This window comes from Clupea harengus, chromosome 22, assembly GCF_900700415.2.
Source record: "Clupea harengus chromosome 22, Ch_v2.0.2, whole genome shotgun sequence".
In the NCBI taxonomy this organism is placed as follows: Eukaryota; Metazoa; Chordata; class Actinopteri; order Clupeiformes; family Clupeidae; genus Clupea; species Clupea harengus.
In genome coordinates, this window is record NC_045173.1 from 5,994,987 (window position 1) to 6,011,710 (window position 16,724).

Genomic DNA, 16,724 nt, shown 5'->3' on the forward strand with positions numbered 1-16,724 from the left:
GGAAAAACTATAAACGGAGCCCCGTAGTATAGGGGCCACATCTCTTTATTAGCAGGGTCATGACAATATTCTAAACTAAGAAATGGGGAATTGTCAGCCATGTGGCGTACGCAGCCTATGTTATGAGGATTTCATTTGACCACTATATTTAGGAGGCACAAGATTTGTTTTTTGTTGGCAACATTAATAGATATCAGGACCCTAGGTCATTACTCAGTTAGTACATGACAGTAACTGTATGCGCAAAAAGCGTTGTTTTTTTTAATTTAAAGTAACTGGTATGTGGATGATATTTTACCCTCTTATTAAGGGTGCACAAGACTTTTTCTTACTTAAACCAGCTTATGAGTGAGTGTCTTTTGACTCCTATTATAAATAACTTGATATATGGAAGCTATGGTCTTTTATAGGAAAATCATATTAGCCATGAGTATGTTCACATTTTCCAAGTAGTATCTTTAACATTTCTACAACAAAAACACACCATATAAACATATTTTATTATTAATATCATATCCTAAAATGTTACATTTGTGAAATATTAGCCAATCGAATGTTTGATCAGTGTTTTTTTTTGTAATTCTCAGTTTCTTCCTATAAATACCCATTCCCCGCGAGTATTGGTATTTTTTGCTAATGAGCTCCCCCTAAAGTTGCAGAGTGTAGCTCACTTGTACACCACTGTGTGTAATACAAATTGCGCTTTGGGACCCCCTGATGGAGAGTGTACACGCGTATTTATTGACAAGCTGAAAGATTTGGAACTGGCAAGACAACAACAGAAGCCAAAGACTGACAGGTAGAGTAATATCACAAGATCTTACACATAGGACTCTGCATAGTTAAATGTATTGTGACATTACAATTTTGCTGAAATACTGCTTGTGTTTTCAGCCAACATACATTGTTTTCTAAGCGTTTCAATGTGTAATCTATAAAATGTTGTTGGCAACATGCTTAATATACATTGCACGTGCAATTCATTACAAGCTAGGAGAGTTACGTTTTCAAGGTTGCAAACTTCCAAGGTTATTGGCATGACATTGACAAAGACTGATCAAACTTTTTGACATGAGATTAATTAATTTGGATGATAGCCTGAGACAGGACAGGTCGATGACTTTGGGCAGCTGGAAAAACTACAAATCTCTGTGAGGCAGGGATGACACCAATAAGGGAAGAGCCTACGTTGCATTCTTTCGGAAATAACATTGGCAGGGATGTTTATGATAAAAAACTAGTGAGTTGACAACTTTCCTAACATAGCCAAACATCAAGCAAGCACAACACAAGACATAGCAAGACAGCTAGTTATTACTGACTAGTCCAACAGAAAGAATGCATACATACCAGGGAAGAAACATCAAAGTTTAACTAGCTAAATTGTAAGGTCAAATTGTTACATAATGTTACTTTAAATCGTTGGTTTTTGTGGGACCTTTATTTTGAAATGTGTAGTCACATTTGCTAACTCCATTCTATATCCGGTTTGTATTCACCTCTAGCTTAGCACTGCTTCTCTGCCATAACATATGTGGTAACTGCTGATGACGATATCAGAAACGGAAGTTTATTTTTTTTTAGTGTCATCAGATTGCAAAACCTACTCATGCTTGCACCTGGAAAGCTGTAGGAAGAATGATGTCTGCAGTATAGACCTGTAAGGAAAGTAACCATTAGTATACATGAACCACGCAGATCTCAGATGTAGACTATCCGGTATATTTGTTTTGGACTGGATGAATTTGGAAGCTGTGTCTGTCAACACGCGGTAGGATTGCAAATGTATGTTTGCCGACTGTTATTTTGTTATCCATGTTAGCTAAATAGCTAGATAGTCAACTGACGTTGTAGGAATGTCGCCTGCCGTTAAAGTTAATAAACTGACATTTTCGTAAGGTTTGTGCTAACAAACGACAGCCAACAATCACGACAGATGGGTCAAAATATAACAAGCAGACCGAGTGTAGCCTGTAAATTAGATGCATGTCTTCTGGATAACTAAACCTGAGGACTGTGCCCTCTTGACTGTTCACCTTGGATAACACAGGCTACGTTAGCTTGCCGGCGCAAGTTATTCTGCTTTGTGCGTGTGGTAGGGTTAATGTACCTGCAGTCACATTTACAAGCGTCCAAGTGTCTCCGTTATCTGATCAGTCGTTGAATGTTTCCATTGGATGTGTGGATATTGGCTACCTTGTTGTAGAATAATACAACTTGCTACTTCATGCTGGTTATTGTACAAAGGGTAGTTTCTCAACCTCAGAAATATTTGTTAGGTATGCCACCTGATGTGTGGGCTTTGAGTTTTGTGTAGTACAAGTTAAACATGATTTAGAATAATAAAAATACAAATCAATCAAAACACTGTGATAAATGTGAGCATGGGGTGTCTTATACATTGTTGTGTCTGTTCTCTCAGAAGGTTGTGCCAACACAGTGCCAAATGATGGGGGTTCCCAGTGGGTTCTTAGAACTATGCCAACGTCTGCCTCTTCTGTCAGCACTCCGAAATGGAAGCAGATGGGGATGGAAGAACAGTGGCAACCTCGCCACAAATGTCTTCCTTAGGACCTACACCTCAAAGAGATCCGTTTCCACAGCCCCCGGCCTTCATGTGGCAGACTTGACTGAAAGGGAGAAGGGAGTTGTGGACAAGCTTTACAATGGCCTTGTGACGAGTCATAGGGCAGCACTTGCGGAGTCAATTACCCTGGTGGAGACGCAGCACCCAAGAAAGAAGGAGCTTGCCCAGGTCCTGCTGCAGAGGGTGCTGGCGTACAGGCAGGAGCAGGAGATAGCCAATGGAAACCAACCTGTGGCCTTCAGAATTGGTCAGTAGAATGCTTTGTTGTGGTCGTAGCATTCACTCTGTAGCTAATTGGCTGATGTTTGAGATTGGAAATAGTGATGATAAGATGTATATGGAGTTTTTGTAAAACTAGATTTGCATTTCTTGAAGAAAATACTAGTGCTTGCAGATAAAAAAAAACAAAACATAAATATAAAGTAAAAGATTAGAACATTTAATGCAATTCAAGGCATACAGAGAGAGAGGCAGTCAAAGGAGAAGAAAGGCAAAAAGGAAGAGGAGAGAGGTGTGTAAAGATGGATAGATTGAGAGATGGAGAGAGAATGGGAGAGAGATAAAAGAGTAGACAGACAGACAGACAGTCAGGATGGAGTGTGATACTGGGAAGGTCATAGGGTTATGAAAATCTATCTAAAAGCTAATGCTAGCCAGCAGTTACGTTTTTGGAGAGTGTGGTGTATTCTAAGACTGAACAAATCGGCTACCCCCTGAGCCTACACCTCAGTCTCTCCTGCTTCGGATGTAACTTCAGCATCTCATCTGATCTGTCATTCCTCAAAGTATAGCAGAGCATTGATATAGAATGATGATTCAACTTTTTTTTACCTGATCTACTTCATAGATTTCCTGTTATTCAGAAATATCGGGACACCTGCCAGCCGGTCAGATAAGAGCATTTCTCATCACTGGGGGTGTAATTGAATATTGTGTGTGCACTGTTGTACTGCAGGGCTGTCAGGTCCTCCTGGTGCAGGTAAATCCACCTTCATCGAGGTGTTGGGGAAGATGCTGACCGCACAAGACCATAGAGTGTCGGTCCTTGCCGTTGACCCGTCCTCTTGCACAACAGGAGGTGAGCTTCCACTCTGGGGATCTAAGACATAAAGGACATTATAAAAGACATTATTCTGTGCCACAAAGGATGTGGCACAAAATAATGGAAAATGTGTTTGATGTGCACTTAAGCTAAATCTTTTTTCTATTCACACTAGGGTCATTGATGGGGGACAAAACGCGTATGACGGAACTATCCAGAGATATGAAGGCCTTCATCCGCCCAAGCCCTACAGCCCTACACCTCGGAGGGGTCACAAGGACCACCAATGAGGCCATTGTGCTGTGTGAAGGATCAGGCTATGATGTGGTTTTAGTTGAAACAGTTGGTAAGAACACCCTCATCATTTTAAGAACACCCTCACTTTCTCACTCACACTCTCGCTCGCCCTCTGCTATATTGATGCTATATTTGTACTAGTGCTCTTTTTGTAAAATCCTTTTTAACGCAATACATGTCTTTTCCTTCCCCCTGATACATAATCTCTTTCTGAAAGAACTACTGTTTGTCTAACTATTTTTGGTTAGACAGAATGAACAGGTAATTGTCACAGATAATGTCCTCATTTGCAATGCAAGTGTGGCCAAAAATAATGTTAAAAATAAAACAATAGTTGACGCATGCATCCACATCAGTGTACCCAGTGCCTCTCCTCCTAAAGGGCATGCATGGAGGACAGGGGTGAGCTAGCCACAGAAAAACAGTGAAAAGTAATACAACAGTACTGTTTGAATTGTCATGGACACATTGTTTATAACAAGCCGACACCAGCGAACGTTTTCAGTTAAAGCTGGGAAATACAAATGGGCGAAAAGCAAGTTAGATGTTTTTGTCTAGATGGATGATGAAGTTGATTTGCTTTTAAGACTAACAAATACCAAACACAATACTATGCTTGTGTTTCTTCTTTATTCCTCATTCCGCTAGAGTTCCAGAAAACAATGAAATGCTGCACTACTGCTACCGCCGTTTGTTTGGTCATTAACCCAGCATTTCTAAAAGCTACGGTTTCCCTGTTCACACTTAAATGCCAAACCAGCATTTTCAGAATTACACATGTGAAAGACCGGTTTTTGAAAGTCAGTTTTTGGGAGTAGAGTAGAGAGGAAAATGCGGCTTGAGTGTGGACAAAGGGACAAAATGTGGAGAGAAAGATTTGAATTCACTTGTCTTGTGGACATGGTCCTCTTTTCTTTTATGCCTCGGGAGGACTGAGCTTCAAGTCGTTTGCTCCTCTTCTAAAACGATTTGGATTTTGAAATTTTCATGTAATCATAGAAAGGATGGGATTTGGTCTTTAAATTTTAAGTTGAAATCTTGTATCATTAAGTGATATTTAGGTATTTAAGGAGGAAGTGCATTTGATCTTTTACCACCTTGAGCTCTTAGTGGGTACAGAGGAACTGGTTTCACTCGTGCCAAGATCTTTGTGGTGTCCTGAATCAATTTATGATCCCCAATCGGGGAGGTGACTTGTTTTTGGTTGATTGAATTTGACAAGGTACCCTGCCAAAATATATTCCCTGTTAATGTTTGCATAGCAGTTACATTCTTTTATCGGATTGGTTTGTTTCATGCTTACTGATCAGTTATTGTTTTTTTCTGTTAAGGTGTTGGCCAATCTGAGTTTGCAGTGGCAGATATGGTTGACATGTTTGTGTTACTGATACCACCAGCAGGGGGCGATGAACTGCAGGTAAATACCTTTTCTCCCTCCTCACTGTAGACTGCAGTTAGTCAAGTGGTGTAATTTTATGGCTCAAAGTGCACAATGTGTTATTTGATGTGAAATGGGTGTTCACATTTGTTTATTTGGTCAAGAAAAGTAGTAGTATTTTCGTAGTTTTTCATTTGAAGTGTTTTGTTCGTGGAGCATGATGAGGAAACGGAAACATTAAATGTAGGGTATTGTGGAGCAGGAAGCTAATGTGACTGCAAGCCAGACCTAGAAAAATAGTCTCTAATTGTTAAACTATGAAAGACTATCTGATGTTATTCGTGGGATTGACTTAACAAGTCCAAAGGCAAATGCAAGTGAATGAATTAATTTTATTAGCAAAACGGATGATGTATGTCCAAATGTTATTTGCACCAAAAGCTCTAGTCACATAGACAAAATATTAAACAAAAATGAAGAAATTGTGCAGCTGTCAGGCAAATATGTCTGGTCTACTTTCTAAATTAAAATATTTGTTTTGAAAGTTATCAAATAAAGTCATTGTTCTTGCTTCGCGTCGGTTCTGATAGTTGAATGCACATTATTGAGTGTTCCTAAAACTTACTCACAAGCAACATTAGTAGTAAGATATGTAATGTTATACCCGATATGTACGGTTGGATTGCTCCATGTCCAGTATTATCTTTTGGGCTATTTACACCTGGCATTAAAATGCAAATGTAGTCGGGTTAAAATAATATCATATCTAGATACAAGCATTATTCTGCGAGCGAGATGACACTGAAATGGCCACGGATGCATTATGTTCCATCTTTCATGAAAGTAATATTGTGCATATAATCAGCACCCTTAGCTCTTTATTGCCATTGTTTGTGCAGCCAAGATAGAGTCCTGTATGTCTCTCTGTGATTCACTCTCCAAAACTCATGCAGTTTCTCCCCTTAATTCATTCATTCTACAGGGGATAAAGAGGGGTATTATTGAGATGGCAGATTTGGTGGTAGTGACCAAGTCTGATGGAGACCTAGTGGCTCCGGCTCGTCGGATACAAGCAGAGTACACCAGTGCCCTGAAGCTGCTGAGGAAGAAGTCCAAGTCCTGGAGACCAAAGGTTCGATTCCCACAGACACTCTTTTAGATCTGATCCCTCAGACACTCATTAAATCTGGTCCTGTTGCATTTGTGTTTTCACCTCATGGATTGACCTCAGACCTGAGCTGTGCGGGATGTTCTGTTTATTTTCACCATTACCATAGAAATAGCCACGCGGTGAAGTTTGGCACATGGACAATGAGTGAAATAGTCCACGAAATCTAGCCTTTTCAAGCATGACTTGATCAAACACTGAAAAGTCGTGAATGCATGATCAGTTTGTCAGATTTCAACACTGATTTTAGCTGTGTCCCTTTAAGGTCCGTGTGGCCATCCAATATGGAGTTTCATCTACCCATTCATGTAGCTAGAAGCCTGCTCTTGTATGCCTGAAATAGGTTTCTTTAGGGGTTTCTAAGATGGCTACTGAATGGTGACTTTCCCATAAAGACGTGTCACTGCAAGTATAGATTACAGTTGAGCAGGAGCATCCGGTGGTTAATGTGTCATTTCAGTCAAACTGGAGTAATGTGATGTGGAGAAATGGTGAGGTCAAATAGCAGTCTCATACTAGTCATCTCTATATCAGTAGGTCTTTATTCTTCTCCTTCTCTATCTCCTGCTTCCTCGCGCTCACTCCTTGCTTGACTGCATCTGTTTTGCTGTGGCACCGAGCCAACATGGCCGTCCGGCAGAGCAGAGTGCTGTGTCATGCGTTTAGCTGATTAGAGGGCCACCCACACAGAGCAGAGCCTCTGGCCCCGTCTTGGCTGAGTGCTGGGCGATCCATTCCCTCTGACTGAAGGATGGTTTGTCGTCCGTATTGATTTTCACTCCTTTTTTCTCTTCCCAAACTTCCAGTCGGGAAACAGATGAAGAGGAATTATTTGGGTGGCTGTTACCTTTTAGCTTTAGGGTGAATGTTCTGGGCAGATTGACGGAGAAGAGATTCATTTTAACCCGCAGCTCCATTCTTCAGTTGTTTGTAATTTATTAGCCATGCCTTTGTCTAGGTCTGGTCTAAGATGTTTAAATATAAAAAAGGAACATATAAGACATTCACACTCCATTTTGAACAGCAGCAGTTTTGCCTAGGGCCTGCCCTGGGTTGATACAAAAGGGATGCTTATTATTTAAAAGATATTTGTTATTTTAAGTATATATTTGAGTTTTTATCATGTTTATATTTAAAGGATTGTGCTGGTGTAAGCTTCACTCCTTTGCACTCATCCGTCCATTAGAGGTCATCTCTCCCCCTCACCCCTCTGTGTCTCTGTGCAGGTGGTCCGCGTGTCGTCTGAAACAGGAGAGGGCGTGGTTGACCTGTGGAACACCATGCTGGCCTTCAAGGCAGCAGGCCTGCAGAGCGGAGAGCTACTGACCCGCAGACGCAACCAGCAGAGAGTGTGGATGTGGAACCTGATCCAGGAGAACGCCTTGAGACACTTCCAGGAGCACCCTGCCGTGCGCTCTACGCTGCCCCACCTGGAGCAGAGGGTGACCCGGGGGGAGATCTCACCTGGGCTGGCAGCGGACCTCCTCCTCAAGGCTTACACCTCCACCTCATGAACAGGAGCAAGGGGCCAAAAACAATCGCTTCCCAGGAGAAATGCCTCAAAGTGTGTCGGTCTAGCGAGATCCTGGGAAGCACTAATGTGTGCCAGAGACTGACTGGAAGCACTCCCTGCTCCACTTGTGCAGCTTAGCTGGGTGTTGGTAAGCTCTGCCAGGGGACAACAGGGAGCGGTGGAGTCGTTGGAGTGATACTGACTTTCTCCGTGTGATGTGTGTGTCTTTGATCAAGACATGTGTGATAACAGCCATGTGTGATAACAGCTGCTCAAACTTTGGGGTGAACTGTGAGGTGAATTTCTCATCCTTGCTAATGACTATCACTGTCAGATTATATTATCACTGTCATGACTATACTGTAGATTTTAAGGGATCCCACTCACAAGTCAAATTTCTCTCCTGTACTGTGAACCACTTTGGATAAAAGCATTTGTTAAATCAACTGTAATTGAATGTGTCGCTGTGTTGTAAGTCATGCACGAAACACTAGGAGGCAGCAAAGTCACAGAAAAGAATGATCCTTTATGTAAAAACGCCTCTTGGGTCACAGTCATCTTGAAAGAATCTGTTTTGCTTGAGAGAGAGACAGAGAGAGACAGAGAGAGCAAGAGAGAGATATGTATGCAGGTCGGTGAAGTCCAGGGGAGAATAAGTCTCCAGGCTCTGGTCTGTTTGTGCCACTGCTCTATTGTGGCCACATGTTCTACTGCTGGCTGTCCTGCTGCCCTGGCGTGCTCATCCGTGTGCGTTGAATACTCCTGTCTGCCTGTATGTGTTAGTAGGGAAATCTGTGCCCTGCCTCCTGAGACCCTAAGCTCTGAGTCCTTGTCGTTTGCTTCTGTCTACCACCGGTGGCAAAGACGCTGTCTGAATACTGATGAATTCATCAGGTTTTGACTTCCCCCCCCCTTCAAGCACTACACTAAAACACAAACACTCACCGCGATCTCCATGTGTGGGAAGCGCACACACACACACACACACACACACACCCACACACACACACACCCCTGCTCTCAGCATGTGCCCCACAATCATATCATCCTCCTTCTGCCCTAGTACGAGCAGAAAAGTTGTGGTTGCTTTTTAAAAGATTAGGCTGGAATCTTGGTTGTCTCAGCTGGCCACGGCCTCATATACATGTGTTTAGCATTTAGAGTGATCCGTTCTTTATAAGTGGAGCGACGTGAGGGCAAGGTCTTTCTAGATGGGGCTGGGAGGTTCTTGTGTTTTGGCAGAGCAATTTCAGTGATTTCCTTCTGTTCCCTCTCCAGCAAACTGCCTTTGCTTCACGCACACTCTTCACCACATTGCACAAATGGCTATGGTTCACACACACACACACACACACACACACACACACACACACACACACACACACACACACACAGCTTGCCTCAATATGGAACAATTACACAAAGAGCGAGTCACACGGATTATGCGGAGGAGCAGTGGCAGAGTAATATGCAGACGGACACGGCCATGAGATTCACTTCAGTCCTAAAAGCACCGTGCCAAAAGAACGTATCGATCGGAGTGTTGAGTGTTTTTTGCATGTGTGTTGAGTGAAATGTCACCGTAGCCCTCCCACTTCGCCAGTGAGCTGTGTGTTCAGAAGGAGGTGGCCGGTCACGCACTGTGGCCTGACAAAGCCCCCTCTCCCTGCTGTGTTTGTTCTGCTTGTCTTCCTGCACACACACACACACACACGCGCACACACACACACACACACACACTCATTTTGCCTGTGACGCCTCAGCCCTCTCTCTATTGCTGACAGATGAGTGTGCAAAGCATTTCCTCCAGGGCTCTGTTTCAAGCCTGGCACCGCCGAAGTGATCCAGTAAGTGACATGTTAATGTGAGGAGACTGGGGAAAGATTCTCATGCAGCCGAAGAAGTCAACCTCTAGATGCCATGCGCATGCTGTCGAGGTAACTGGCATACGCAGAGGTTTAATTGTTTAATAATTAATCATTCTACATTAGACTATGTGAAAATAGAAAAATCCAAACAGAAACTGAATCTTTTTTTTTAAAATTGATATGCCATTTTCCTCCTTTAAAGGGCCAGCGTTGAAGAGTTGAAAGAGTATAAAAGGATAATCTTGGTGGTATTAATTGGGGGTTAGCAGAGAGCAGGGGAGCTTCAGTGACCTCTGGTAATGGATTTGTGCGAGTAATTATTTGTAGTTCTGGTTTGAAGATGATATCAGAGCAGTATGAATCCCACCAAGTGACTCATTGGCATCTGAGAAAGCGCTGACAGCATGCTCTTAATGAATTCCATCTGGTCTCACATTGGGATTTGATCAGGCCAAGTTGCTATTTTGGGCACTTGATAACCATTGTCCAATCAACTCGTGCAATAATAATGAGGCCCGTTTCGCTCAATCACAGACACAGACCAGTACATGATGTCTTGCCATGTCACCCCGCTGCTGCACGAATCCATTATTTTGCAAAAAGCCTCCAAAAGATGGGAGTGAGCGCCCCCTAAGGCCACCAAAGGCAACCACTTCTAATCCTGGCTCTAATTGCCCTGGCTCTGCCCACCTAACTGAATTCAGCTGCACAGTGTCCTCAGGGCCGGCATTCTTTCCTATGAGGTCTGTAGCAACATCCTGCTGACATAGATAGAAATGTCAGCTTTGAAAACAAAGGAGCACAGAGAGAAGCAGGTCTGTCAGAGAGGTGGATGCTACCGGTCCTGCAGTCTTAATGTCATCTGGATTAAAGCAGCAATAAGGAGTCCAAAACATCCTTGCAAACACCAGTAACAGCACATTTGGCAGAGATGAGCGATAGCTTGCTTGCCAACTGTCATATTTGGCGATGTGCTGTTGTGAAATGTTACATTGGAGCAGGTTTCGGACCCAGATCACAAAACCTAGAGTGTGAATAGCCTGGGTGGCTATAGTGTGAGCCGGTGGGGGGGGGGGGGTTATCTGTTCCTCATATGCTTGTATGCCATCATGATGAGTTTGAGGATGAAAAAAAATGACTTGCTTCTAAAACAACTCAAAAACCTGTATAGCATTATATTATTAATATATATAAAAAAATGCCAATCAGACACATAGATACCCAGGGTGGATAGATTTGATTGTTACATCTACTGATATTAAGGAATATACCAAAATGAATTAGCTCAACATTGTGATCATTGTCATGTCTGCATTTAAAAAAAATTGAAAAATGTGCACCCAATATCATTGATGCCGTCGTATCCTACGTGGCTGTTCATGCTTAGTATTAGTCTCTTGTTCACTAATACATTGTTCCTCTGCCGAGGCTATCTGCAGCACAGTCTCTTGGGGGTAGGTGTGACTTAGTCATTCTGGGATGATAAATATGCCACGAGCAACTTAGTGGACGGTAGCAAAGACCACTGCTGATAAGACAAGCTATCTTTCTAATAACCTGTGCCTAACTTTAAAAATGACTTGAGGTCAGTGTCCTCCATATTTATCTTTAATAATAGGTGTATAATATAAACCAGTAATACTCTCAATTGTGTGCCTGCATTGTGATTAGAATAGAAAAGCCTTTATTGTCGTTGTATTCGCATACAACGAAATTTGGAAAGTCTGTCAGGTCAAGTCTGAGGAACCTTTTCAGCTGTTATTTTTCAGGCTTTCACAGGCTTCAGTTAAAGAGGCTGCGTATGACTAGCATCAACAAAGTAAAGTAAAAAGTATCTGGATATAGCTGTCCTGTGCCCCGAAGAAGCAGAAGAACCAGAACAGTCTTCCTACCAAAGGTCAGGCTCTGCATAAACTGTACCTTACTTATGTTACACAACTTTGCAGAACAGTTGTCTGTTGTCTTTACTCTTCCGCTACTGAAAATAAGTATCATTGTCATTATTCTACCTGGTGAATTAAATAACACAAAGGTAGGCTGTTTGCATTTTGTCATGAGCTAGAGGTTGGAGTTATCTGCTGTTTGACGTTAAATACGGCAAAAATAATCCATGGATACATGGAGCAGGTGTTGAATGAAAGAGCATATATCCAGACTGCTTTAGGGGTTTGGTTAAATGGCGGTGGTGTCAAGGCACCCCTCCATCAGAAGAGGACAGAAGGTGATGGCGTCACTGAAAAATGGAACTGTTTTGTTTTGCATACTTGGATGAGTGTGAGTGAGTGAATAAGGAGGTGGGAATTCTCACCATACTCAGTTTGGGTTACAGTGAATTGTATTTGTTTGTAGAAAAATACAATTTGAGCATAAAATTATTTGATGTGCAATTTTAGTATCCCATGCTGCGTGGAAAGAGCAAGAAGGCCAGTTTGAACACGCAGGCTGATAGGGGCTCCATCACTATGGCCTTATCAATTGAACACGCAGGCTGAGAGGAGCTCCATCACTATGGCCTTATCAATTGAACACGCAGGCTGAGAGGAGCTCCATCACTATGGCCTTATCAATTGAACACGCAGGCTGAGAGGAGCTCCATCACTATGGCCTTATCAATTGAACACGCAGGCTGATAGGGGCTCCATCACTATGACCTTATCAATTGAACACGCAGGCTGATAGGGGCTCCATCACTATGGCCTTATCAATTGCATCATATCACATCTCTTGTGGTCAATAAATGTTGTGTTCACTACATGCTGGACTACGCATAACGATCTGCCATTCTTTTTTTTTTTTTTTGCTTTTGTTGATTTTGTGAAGATGATATTTGTCAGTTTTGCATCCAACACCTGCACTTGTACCGTTACTGTGTGTGGTGACACCACTGACACCAGCTGTAATCCAATCAGGTATGTGTGCAGTGTGGTAAGTTGATTAAAATCCTGCCTTGTTTTGATTGCTAGAAAGCTTGTGAATTTGGTTAGTTGATGAGGTGCTGACGGTCCTCACTGGCTTGATTTCATTTATGTGAAGTTTAAAAGGTATGTAATTTATGTCAAGTTTGAAAGGTATGTAATTTACGTCAAGTTTGAAAGGTTATAATGAGAGCCTTTGAAAGCCCACATTTGATGTTCCAATCTCGGTTTTTTTAAATGGAGGATTTATGAATATCAAAATTGCTCATTTCAATTCATGAAATTTACCTTTTTTGGAATAACAGCTTTCCTGAATCGCCCGACAAAACAAATATCACTATTGAAAACACCAAAGAGTACTTTATTATGTTATAACGTTTCAGATTTTGCTGATATTGTGAGTTACCATTGTACAGTGAAGTTAATAACTCTTAACTAATAACTAATAACTGATTTAAGTATCACATTCACAGATCCACCATTTGAAAATAAGTGATGTTAAGTAAGCGAAGGGCACCTGACAATATATCACTTCCTGTTTAAGACAGGAACCTACACTTGAACAAGCAGACCCTGCTGGATTGCAGTACCTGGACTGAAAGCACATGGCCTGACTGATCTCTCTGACAGGTGTGGGTGTGTGCATGTAGGTCATGACTGCAGACGGAGTTGGGGCTGGAGAGTGTAAGAGCTGAGGAGAGGCCAGTGTTGTCACGCCAGGCTGACATGTCTGGGAGCAGTGCCAGGGCTCAGCTGGAGCCCCCATTGGTTGGTTGCTGGACAAGTGGAGAGAGGGCACTCCTACTGGTATGGGCAGATGGGTAAACTTGTGCTGACCACACGGCACCACTGGTCTGGCATGGGCACCAACAACCTAGCCCACTGCTTCTGGCACTAACCATAGAGACAGGTGTTTTCCATTTTCCCATTCAAGCTTTTAAAAATGTATTCTGTGTTTGGTGTGTGCATCTATGTAAGCTAGAGAGTGCAAATATTAAAATAAACCACTTAGAGTTTCCCTTTTATATGCCATAGGGTGTGATCAGTGGCATGTCCTATTAGAAAGACTCCAGGGCCCGGTGCAGTGAATAAAATGACTTTTTTTGCCAACGTAAGAAAACGCCCTTTATTTGTGTGAATAGAAAGTCACATGAGACATTTATTTCATTAACAGCTTTGTTTAAAGTTGTTTGTACATTTCCGAATGCCTGCTTATTTGTTTTTTAGTTGCCCTCTGATTAATTCAGTGCTTCATGTGATCGCTTCACGTGTCTGCACTTGTATGCACGGAGAATCATCTGTATGACAAACATGCTAGTGTGTGTCTCATCCCTCTATGAATCCCTTCATTGATCTAGCGTGTGCAGTCTGAAGTGGATCTACTGAGTAGACAGATGGGGGTCCATCGCATCCACCTCCATGATGTATTCACCACACAAAGGGCAGGAAGCTCTCCTCTGTCCATTCTCAGCACTTCTGTCTTTTTGTGTATTAGTTCAAAACAAATGTTGTTACGGTCTGTGCTACATGTATCTATTAGTCAGATTTCACTTTAGGGTCATGTGTCAGTTCATCGGATCATTTTGCTTCTTAAAAATGATCAAATAACATTCCTGTTTCTACAGGATTTACCTCGTTAACAATTTTCAAGTGTCATTTTTCCCTAGGTCAACATTATGTACACACAGCAGTGAACTAACTTTTTAGCTTGAAATCAGAAATGAAATTATATGTAGGCCTACCTGGGATAAAACTTACAGTTGGGTTTATTTGGACAACTCTGAATCTACAACAAATTTGTTAACCTTCAACATCATTAGCATTAAGACTAAATGCTATCATGGTCCTTGTCTACATGTATGCTAATATGCTCTTCAATTACTATTTCTCCAATGAAACCTCATAGACATTTTGATCTAATATTTTCAAAATGTGCTAAATAGCCAAATTATATTTATAGCATAAAAAATTCACACAAATCTGAGATGGTAAGGTGTAAAACTTTTCTGACAAATTGACATGGAATGACATTTGGCTACTTGGCAGATTTCTCAGCTTTACTTAAAGAGTCAGAGAGTGGTAGGGGATGAAATTAACTCCTGGATAGATCATTTGTTTGACCTGTTCTCCCTTAAAAATCTGCATTGATGGCTGAATTCCCAGAATCTTAATAGGAAGGCTAAAGAGTGTAAGAGGGCCTTAATTGATTTTGGAAGGGCTTTCAATTACTGTAATCACATGGTTTATGCAAAATAATCCAGATTTCTAGTTTACTTCATTCTTTCTTCCAAGGCCATTTGGCCGTCTCTAGCAAGAGAAGGTGAAATGCATCTGTTATGGGTGAAGGTATGTGTTGTTATGAAACACCTGTACAATATAATTTTTTCTTTTAGATCTTCAAATATGTAATGCAAAGACTTGCTTGGAATCTGTAACTGAGAACATTGAGTCCTGACCTAGATAACCGTTTCCCCTTCACGGTCAGCGTTGCAGATTAACTTTAAAGAGGCACAATGCTGCCACCTGGAGGTGTTGGGGATCCCCCCCCCCCCCAGACATCCCCTTTATGCCATCTGACCCTCATACCACTTGCCATACAGAGGACAGTGCAAGGCTAGCCAATTGCAGATGGACAGGAAGCATATGCTGCTGTTTGAGATCAACAAGAGACAAGGGGAAGAGTGGCTGACTGGTAGTTTACATGATAAAAATCATCTCCATTTTAAATATGCTCCCTTTCGTCCTCCTGTATCATTCTCTTAAATACACATTTCATATCCAAACATCTGCACAAAAGATTGAGAGGAAAATAAATGGTTTGTTTGTCTGTCAGTGTTTCTACAGAGCATAGCTATGGGGTATTGATGTTATTATGCTTCAGCTGATGATTACGTATCCATGGAGACCTAGTGACCCCACGATTGCTTTGTGGGCTTTGGTGCCATGGTAACCCTCGAGTATGCCGAGGTTCACTGTCAGTGTCTCAATTGATTTCTTTTTCCATCTTAGGCACGGTTAGGCTTTAAATTGTGATTGTAGGTATAGCCACATTCACATTCACTATTACTTATGCACTCACGGGTTGGATGGGCTACAATATGTTTATGATGTTAAGCAGTTTGTGTTAACATCAAAACAAACCTCCTTTCGGTCTTCGTCTGCCCCATGCCCCTCTCCTCTGTTGCACCTCCAAATTGTCAAACCCCCTGCTGTGCCATGGTGGTATAATCCTAGCCTCATCTACAGTAGAGGATCGCGCCACAGGGGGCTTTGACGAGGTTGAGGTTAGCTGGGTCAGGGCTGACAGGAAATACATGTCCCTACTTGTCTTGTTTATGCCCTGTATAGGAGTTAGATATGCTGCAGATTATCTGTCCAACCGCCCCCCTTTGTTGAACGATTACTGTGTTTTTGGCCACATACAGTATAGGCTACACATCATGCCTTTAGTTTCTGTGACCTTCTCTAACACATATGCGCTACAGTAAAAAGACCCATACGGTAATGTTCTTGATTACTTACTTGCACACTGGCAAATGTACCCAAAGCACAGCCCCCAGAGGAGGACAGAGCCAACAGATACCCTCCTTAGAGGACAGACTAAACGCCTGATGGGAGTTTCAGTTCGAAACTTAATCCACCAAACGTTCTATGTCTGCGATATTTGTGAGGAGATAATCGATTCCAGAGCTTGGTATTTCTTTTCCCCCTTTTTTTTTTTGAAATTCCTCCTGGAGTGTTTTTCCATGCCCTGTTCCGTTTGTTTTTCTCTTCCGAGACAAGAGCAGGGAATCTGTCTTCACTTAGCACGCAGTGCCTCTTCATACACTCAGGTCTGGCCTGGCCGCACTGAGGTGAAGAGAGACAGCCTGGGAAATATTGATGCTGCAAGCAAACACATGAGACTAAGAGAATGAGAGAGCTGTAGAGAGAGAGAAAGAAAGAAAGAAAGAAAG

At 42.2% G+C, this 16,724-nt stretch overlaps 1 protein-coding gene across 5 annotated transcripts; it reads left to right on the forward strand.

The window, feature by feature from the left end:
* The first annotated feature begins 1,511 nt into the window (after nucleotides 1-1,511).
* mmaa (metabolism of cobalamin associated A) lies at nucleotides 1,512-8,431 on the forward strand. 5 transcript variants are annotated; one of them, XM_012831299.3, is made up of 7 exons: nucleotides 1,512-1,785; nucleotides 2,426-2,834; nucleotides 3,543-3,665; nucleotides 3,805-3,975; nucleotides 5,258-5,343; nucleotides 6,287-6,436; nucleotides 7,699-8,431. In XM_012831299.3, exons 2-7 carry the CDS (start codon nucleotides 2,447-2,449, stop codon nucleotides 7,984-7,986), a joined length of 1,206 nt encoding a protein of 401 aa, XP_012686753.2. In that variant the 5' UTR covers nucleotides 1,512-1,785; nucleotides 2,426-2,446; the 3' UTR covers nucleotides 7,987-8,431. The 5 variants fall into 5 exon arrangements, with proteins under 5 accessions (XP_012686753.2, XP_012686754.2, XP_031416079.1 ...); XM_012831300.3 differs by having other exon boundaries at nucleotides 1,512-1,771; nucleotides 2,423-2,834; XM_031560219.2 differs by having other exon boundaries at nucleotides 1,512-1,771.
* Nucleotides 8,432-16,724: the final 8,293 nt, after the last annotated feature.

Bases quoted from the DNA above. Each gene is read 5' to 3' on its own strand.
- mmaa (XM_012831299.3), top strand. From the start codon at position 2,447: ATGATGGGGGTTCCCAGTGGGTTCTTAGAACTATGCCAACGTCTGCCT. The intron at 3,666-3,804 runs GTGAGCTTCCAC...TATTCACACTAG, and splicing joins GTCCTCTTGCACAACAGGAG to GGTCATTGATGGGGGACAAA. The intron at 3,976-5,257 runs GTAAGAACACCC...TTTTCTGTTAAG, and splicing joins GGTTTTAGTTGAAACAGTTG to GTGTTGGCCAATCTGAGTTT.